The following is a 7,500-nucleotide window of genomic DNA, read 5'->3' on the forward strand; positions in this document are numbered from 1 at the left end:
CTCCCTCTGCAGAGCCACTACTCCCTGAATGGGCGCCGCCGCCGCGATGGGCCTGGGCACTGACAACCTCATCGAAGTTCCTGTTGACGAGAAGTAAGTGAAAAGGGAACGCTAAGGAACACTAAGGAAGAACAAGCAGCAGCAGACGTATTGGTCCTTGAGAGTTTTTATTAATTTATTTTTTTTATTATTTTTTGTTCTTGTCATATGAACAGGAATGTGATACTAAGTGAAAGCAAGAGGGAGAGACCGGAGAGAGAGAGAGAGGAGGAGAGAGGGAGAGAGATGAGAGAGAGAGGAGAGAGAGAGGAGAGAGAGAGAGGAGAGAGAGAGAGAGAGAGAGAGAGGAGAGAGAGAGAGAGTAAGAAGACAGTATCCTCCCTTCCCCTTAATTAACTCTTTCACTGCTATTTGGTAGCTTAGGTTAGGTTAGGTCCTTGATTACTAACCACACTGAGACATTTTCTTTAATTCTACAGCCACGTCAAAAACATTATACTGGTTACAAAATTGTGAATGTCTGTTCTTTTTTATCTCCTGTTTTCATGTAGATGCTTATAAAAATTCCATACATTGCTTTTAGTGTTATAAATTGTTGCATGTCGCAGTGAAAGGGCTACCACATTGACTTGCCATTGCAGGGGCCACATGCTTCCGTCTGAGCTGGACCGTCTCATCCAGGAGGAGAAGGGCAAGGGCAAGGTTCCTTTCTTCCGTGTGCGCCACTGCCGGCACCACCGTGATGGGCGCCTTCGACCCCCTGCACGCCATCGCCGACGTCTGCGAGAAGCACACGCTGGGTTTCCACGTCGATGTGAGCATTCAGCTGGGAGGGGGGGAGGAGGAGGAGGGGAGGATTACAGAGGGAGGGAGGGAGGCAGGGAGGGAGGGAGGGAGGAAGGAGGCAGGGAGAATGGGGAGGGAATGAGAGGGATAGGGAGGAAATGAAGAGAGGGGGATAGGGAGTGAGTGAGAGAGAGAGAGAGAGAGAGAGAGAGAGAGAGAGAGAGAGAGAGAGAGAGAGAGAGAGAGAGAGAGAGAGAGAGAGAGATATGGTAGTAATAGTATTAGTAAACCCCAGTTAATCTTGCGATGGTAATAGTGTTAGTATTAGTAGTGTAGTGATGTAAGTAAATAAATGTTAAATATTTATTGCCATTAACAGCTTTTATAAATTATTACAACGTTGGCTAATAGTAATCAAAAGCAATGTGTGTGTGTGTGTGTGTGTGTGTGTGTGTGTGTGTGTGTGTGTGTGAACTAAAGTAACCATGTGTGTGTGCGTGTGCTGCAGGCGGCGTGGGGCGGCGGCGTGCTGCTGTCCAAGAATCAGCGTCACAAGATGGCTGGCGTGGAGCGTTCCAACTCCATCACGTGGAACCCTCACAAGCTGATGGGCACCCTGCTGCAGTGCTCCACCGTGCACTTCCAGGAGGACGTGAGTGGTGTGTGTGTGTGTGTGCATGTGTGTGTGTGTGTGTGTGTGTGTGTGTGTGTGTGTGTGAAGTCGCTATGTGAGTATGAATTGTTTATCCATCTATTTATTTATCAGCCCCTTTATCAGTCTTTCTATCTATTTTTGTCTATCTGTTCATCTATTTCTCTATCTTTCTATATACTTATTTATCTATTAGTCCCTTTATCTATCTTTCTACAATTTTTCTATCTATCTATTTATTTGTGTGTTAGTGTTTGTGTTGATAAGTTAATCTATTTATCTAATTACATCCAAGTGTGTGTGTGTGTGTGTGTGTGTGTGTGTGTGTGTGTGTGTGTGTGTGTGTGTGTGTGTGTGTGTGTGTGTCTTTCATTATCCACACACACAGACACACACACACAGGCTCTTTTCTTACATCCCCACATCCATCACAAACACTCTTCCCTTTCCATTCATTAGTACTTCAGTTCCCTTCCCTCTGTTTCTTCCGTCTGTTAACACTCAGTCCACCGCCGGCAGGGTCTCCTCATCTCGTGCAACCAGATGTGCGCAGACTACCTCTTCCAGCAAGACAAACCCTACGACGTGAACTACGACACTGGCGACAAGGTGATCCAGTGCGGCAGACACAACGACATCTTCAAGCTGTGGCTGCTGTGGCGCTCCAAGGTGAGCAGAGGCAGCAGATCAGGAACCGTATTCTGAAACATCTCTGCGCCGGACTCCACTACATTTAAAAGGCTCTATTAGTTGAATTCAGGCAGGCATTTAAGGGTGTTTCTATGGTTCTATTGACGAATTAACTAGTTTTCTACATTATCAACAGAAAAACATTCTTGAGAACACGGCTAATCATCTCTGTGACCTTTGAAAATACTCGTATTGATAGAGCAAAGTGTTTCAGAATACGGGCAGATCAGTTTGGGATATAACCTTTACAACGGCACCTCTTCATCCTTCTAAGTATGTTTTATATTGTGTGTGTGTGTGTGTGTGTGTGTGTGTGTGTGCGCGTGTTCATGCGTGCGTGTGTGCGTGCATGTCTGCGCGCCTTATGACTACCACGTGTAGTTCTGATGCCTTCTTACAGCTTCCCTTGTTTTCTTATGTTATTATGACCCTACAAGAGTGAAAGACCAAAAATACTATCCTGTTTTGTGTGTGTGTGTGTGTGTGTGTGTGTGTGTGTGTGTGTGTGTGTGTGTGTGTGTGTGAGTGTGTGTGCCCCAGCTGACGGGTCCCCGGCTTGCAGGGAGACGAAGGGTTCGAGAAGCACATCGACCACCTGTTTGACATGACGGCCTACCTGGTGCAGCGCATGAAGCAGCACCCTGACAAGTTTGAGCTGCTGAACGACGAGCCGGAGTGCACCAACGTGTGCTTCTGGTACGTGCCCCACCGCCTCCGCACCATGAAGGCCGGCCCCGAGCGTCACAAGATTCTGGGAGAGGTAAGCAACACACGGGGACAGATAGATGCACACACACACACACACACACACACACACACACACTCACACACACACACGGCATGCACACACTGACAGAGAGACAGACAGACAGGCAGGGATATACAGACTACAGGCAGGGGTATACAGATATACAGACAGACATTCACACACGCAGACAGAGAGAGAGAGAGAGAGAGAGAGAGAGAGAGAGAGAGAGAGAGAGAGAGAGAGAGAGAGAGAGAGAGAGAGAGAGAGAGAGAGAGAGAGAGAGATACATAATATATAGATTGATGGCAAACAAGATATAGCCAGATAGATAGACAGGTAGATAGGAAGATGGATAGATAGTTTTATTAACCATAGCTTACAAACAGAACATACACTTAACCATTTCTTTTTTCCCTCCCTGCACCCTCTACACCACCTCGTCTTCTTCACCTCCTCTATCTCGTCCACGCCGCCTGACAGATCCAGCCCATCCTGAAGGGCCGCATGATGACCGCTGGCACCCTGATGATCGGATACCAGCCACTCGACCACCACCCCAACTTCTTCAGGAACATCATCTCCTCACAGGCCGTCAGGAGAGAGGACATAGACTTCATGCTGGAGGAACTGGACCGTCTGGGCTATGACTTGTAAAATGGAGAGATACCAAGTGCAGGAAGGAAGGAGGAGTGGGCGGAGGGAGGAAGGCCTAAAGGTACTGATTGAAATAGTTATGTCAGATTTTTTTCTCCTCTCTCCTCCTTATCCTCCTTCTCTTTTTCCCTCCTCCTTCTCCTCTCCCTCGTCCTCCTCGTCCTCCTCCTCCTCATCCTGATCCGGTTTCTTGTTGTCCTCCGCGAAAGTGACTGTCTCCAGGTCTGTGTTGTTGTTGTTGTTGTTGTTGTTGTGATAAGCAGTTGTGACGGGAAGGCTCGCGTGGGGCTGTCGAGGGCTGTAGTCTCCTCCCACTCCTCCTCTTGCTTTCCTTCTTACTCCTACTTCTCTTCCTTCTACAACTACTACTACTACTACTACTACTACTACTACTACTACTACTACTACTGTCACTACTACTACTACTACTTCTACTACTACTACTACTACTACTACTACAAGTACCGATGCTGCCCCTGCTCTTAAGACCAAACAAACTCGCTTCACTGTTGCATCGCTCCGCCTTCAACTCTGCGAGACAGACAGCCTTATGATATACTGACACTTGGGAGCAACACCGCCGCGACCTAACACCGCCCACACGACACCCGCCGCCCGCCCACTAGGCACCCATGACACACACCCACACCCCTGACACATACCCTAGCAGCCTTGACACGTACCTTACACAAACCCACACCACCACGAACTCTTTGCGGGGACTGAGGGTATGACCATTCCATAAGTACAAACCAGGGACTTGCAGGTTTTGAGAGTCTCCACAGAGTTCAAGAGCCTCTGTTTTGAGCCCCGAGCAGCCCCCGCCCCGCCCCGCTCAGAGCCCCGTCAGTCAGCTGCCTAGGCCGGGTTGTGGACCGCTTTGTTTACCCGCCGTTGTGACGTGGCGGGCGGCCTGGCCTGACTCGAGCGTGGCCGGGAGTCAGCAGTGGTCAGGCAGGTGAGGCCGCGCTGGTGTGTCCGTGTCACGCCACCAGCCGCCTTATTGTGAGAGCTTTGGTGTGCCGCTGCTGGGCGTGGGGCGGCTGAGTGCCAGATGGTGCAGGGCCGTTGAGTGTCAGGTGGTGCAGGGGGTGGTGTGTTAATGCCAGCTGGTGGGTTAGTGCCAGATGGTAAAGATGGCGGTGCCAGGTGGTACAGGGCCGTGGGGCAGTGCCAGGTGGTGAAGTGGTAGGTAAGTAGCTGGTGGCAGTGGATTAGTGCCAGGTGGTACAGGAGGTGGAGGATCAGTGCCAGGTGGTGCAGGGGCCGCTGGGTTAGTGCCAGGTGGTGCAGAGGCCGCTGGATCAGTGCTGGATGGTGCAGGAAGTGGATGGGTAGTGCCAGCTGGCGGTGTGTTAATGCCAGGTGAAGCAGGAAGTGGTGGGGCAATGTCTGGTGGTGCAGGGGCGGCTGAGTCAATGCCAGGTGGTACAGGAGGTGGTGTGTGAGTGCCAGGTGGTGCAAGGGGCGTTAGGAAAGTGTCAGATGGTAAAGGTGACAGTGGGCTGGTATCAGGTGGTACAGGTAGCGGTGGGGCAGTGCCAGGTGTCTGTGGGCTAGTGCCAGTCTCAAGGGGCGGTGCAGGGCCGTGTCTGGATTTTGGTATCAGCTCAGTAACCTGGTGACACCCACAAGTATCACCGCACTGGTTTAGACAGCACCCCCCGAGCCACCCACGCCGCCCACGCCGCCCACACCACCCCACGCCGCCCCGCATCGCCGTGCCCGCAGCCGACCCCACGACCACGCGAGCTTCATGAGAAGAGCAATAATGGCTTTTGTTGTATTGTGTGCAGGAGGGAGACACGTCCCCCCCTCATCCGCCCCCTCCCTCTCCCACATCCCTATCCTCCCCTACCTCCTCCTCCTCCTCTTGTCCCTCCTCTCTCTCCTCCTCTTTGCTCTTCTCACCCCTCCTCCTTCTCTTTTCCTTTTATGTACGTTGTAAATTCATATTTTTTGAGTAAGTGAATCAGCAACCAGAAGAAAATGTTGATGGTGGTAATGATAATAATAATAATAATAATAGTAATAATAATAATAATAATAATAATAATAATAATAATAATAATAATAATAATAATAATAATAATGATAATAATAATAATGCAAACAATACTAACAAAGCTGCTACGTCTTCTTGTACATCATCTTGCACGTCTTTTCTCTTTGTCGCTTGTGGAAAGTTACGTCTCATATTTACTACAGAGAGAGAGAAAGTGTTGTGTGTGTGTGTGTGTGTGTGTGTGTGTGTGTGTGTGTGTGTGTTCATTTCTTACTACATCTATATCTACTTATGCATGTGCCCCTCGCCGCCTCCCTTCACTCAGCACGCGAGGTCTTGCCTTCAGGGAGTGTGTGGGGCGAGTGTTGGCGCCGCCCCTGACGCAGGCAGTGTGGTGTGGCGCTAGGCTCTCCTTTCCCCTACTGCCACTACTTCCACTGCTGATGCTATTACTACTATACTACTCCTTCTACCACCACCACTACTACTACTACTACTACTACTACTACTACTCTATTCCTCTTCTTTCCCTGATTCTCTTCTTACCCTTCCTTTTCACCACTACACACTTCAGTCCTCACGCCCCTTCCTTCACCTGCACTGTGCCTTCCTGAGCCGCCGCCGCCGACGCCGCTGTCTGGCCGGGCCTCGGGTACCGCCACCACTCCCTCCACCGCCTTGCCTCACTTTGATATCACGTTCATCTCTCTCGCACGTTTGTTCTCGTCAGCCCGCTATTTTACGATGCACGTAGTTTTGCACCTTAACTTCTTGCATGCATATAAGGAATACTTTTTAAAAATTCATGTGTTCTTCCTCTTAAGCAACAGGCATGGCACTTGTAAGACCGCGTCGTTCTCACAAACTTACACTCATATAAGATCTAAAGAAGGTTATTTAGATACTGAGCAACATTACTTAGGTCATCCTCACTCTCATCATGCCAGCTATCTCAATTCATAGCATTCAGAAAATGCTAAAAATCTAAAGTCTAAAGCAACAGACATAATCCGGTGTTTCTCCTTACAACTACACCGCTCTCACAACTTACACAAAATCAAAGTAACTGAAAGAAAAAAAAAATATTTAGGCCCTGTGTAACTCAACATGGATCCTCTTTACTCTCAGATCATGGCAGCTATCTTAATCCACATTCAGAAAAAGCTAACTCCTTCATAGTTACGTCATATACATTAACGCCCATGCTAACAACCAAAGCATTATACTTACATACGTAGAGGCCTGGCACTTCCTCTGAGTCATGTTGGTTGGGTCAGCTCATGTAATCTAATCTAACTTCATCCGACGTATTGTAGTTGGGATGTCTGACTTTAGTGTGGTTCCATTGTGATTTGATTGGTGTGTGTGTGTGTGTGTGTGTGTGTGTGTACCATCAGCTCCTCAGACACACAGGACAAGCCGTTGAGTGTAGTGTTGTGAGACGCGAGGGAGCCGCGCACCACTCCCGCCCGGCCTCCGTCGCGGCCGCCGCCTGCCTGCATCGTTATCATGATCTTGTCTCTCACCTTGTTCGTGTGCATGACGTCTTGCAAGCCTTCTCAGCACTAGGTAGCACCATCAGCACTGCACTTTCCGCACCTTGCACTCTGTCTCACCTCCAGCACCATCTAACACCATAGTACAGTAGAATTTCAGCACTGTAGATACAACACCATCATCCAGGTGCTAGCAAGTCAGCACCCGTGAGTCAGCACAGTATAGCACTACATTTGACATCCTCACCATCCCCACAACACCTTAGCACTGAGTCAGCCACCAGCACCGCCCCACTTCCAGCAATGGGTGTGGTGTACCAGCACCTCAGCACTCATTACGTAGAGAAACTTAGCACCAAGCAGCACTCAGCACGTAAAACTGGATAAGATCAGCACCAGCACAGAGACACTTTCCCCTCACTCACTCATTCACTCAGCACTCTTAAGTAGGGATCTTTCAGCACACCAG

The 7,500-nt window shown here is 49.4% G+C and overlaps 2 protein-coding genes across 2 annotated transcripts in view; one reads left to right on the forward strand and one right to left on the reverse strand.

Moving 5' to 3' along the window:
• Positions 1-7,500, forward strand: part of LOC135105270 (glutamate decarboxylase-like) — a 73,801-nt gene that overhangs the window by 63,272 nt on the left and 3,029 nt on the right. Inside the window, 8 exon segments of the mRNA XM_064013490.1 lie at positions 13-30; positions 32-93; positions 642-714; positions 716-814; positions 1,295-1,438; positions 1,958-2,107; positions 2,691-2,888; positions 3,357-7,500. The exon segment at positions 3,357-7,500 is cut by the window's right edge and continues 3,029 nt beyond it. Coding sequence (XP_063869560.1) covers positions 13-30; positions 32-93; positions 642-714; positions 716-814; positions 1,295-1,438; positions 1,958-2,107; positions 2,691-2,888; positions 3,357-3,530 — 918 coding nt within the window. The 3' untranslated portion in view covers positions 3,531-7,500.
• On the reverse strand, positions 4,648-7,076 carry LOC135105271 (WAS/WASL-interacting protein family member 3-like). Its single transcript, XM_064013491.1, has 2 exons — positions 6,927-7,076; positions 4,648-5,148 (listed from the first exon to the last, which is right to left on the reverse strand). The coding sequence occupies exons 1-2, from the start codon at positions 7,074-7,076 to the stop codon at positions 4,648-4,650; spliced, it is 651 nt and encodes a 216-aa protein (XP_063869561.1).

Source organism: Scylla paramamosain, chromosome 11 (assembly GCF_035594125.1).
Source record: "Scylla paramamosain isolate STU-SP2022 chromosome 11, ASM3559412v1, whole genome shotgun sequence".
NCBI classification, from domain to species: domain Eukaryota; kingdom Metazoa; phylum Arthropoda; class Malacostraca; order Decapoda; family Portunidae; genus Scylla; species Scylla paramamosain.

Excerpts from the sequence above, each read along its gene's own strand:
- LOC135105271 (XM_064013491.1), bottom strand. The coding sequence starts at position 7,076 with ATGCACACGAACAAGGTGAGAGACAAGATCATGATAACGATGCAGGCA. Across the intron at positions 5,149-6,926 it reads GTGTGTCTGAGGAGCTGATG|GTTACTGAGCTGATACCAAA; the intron begins GTACACACACAC and ends GGGTGTCACCAG.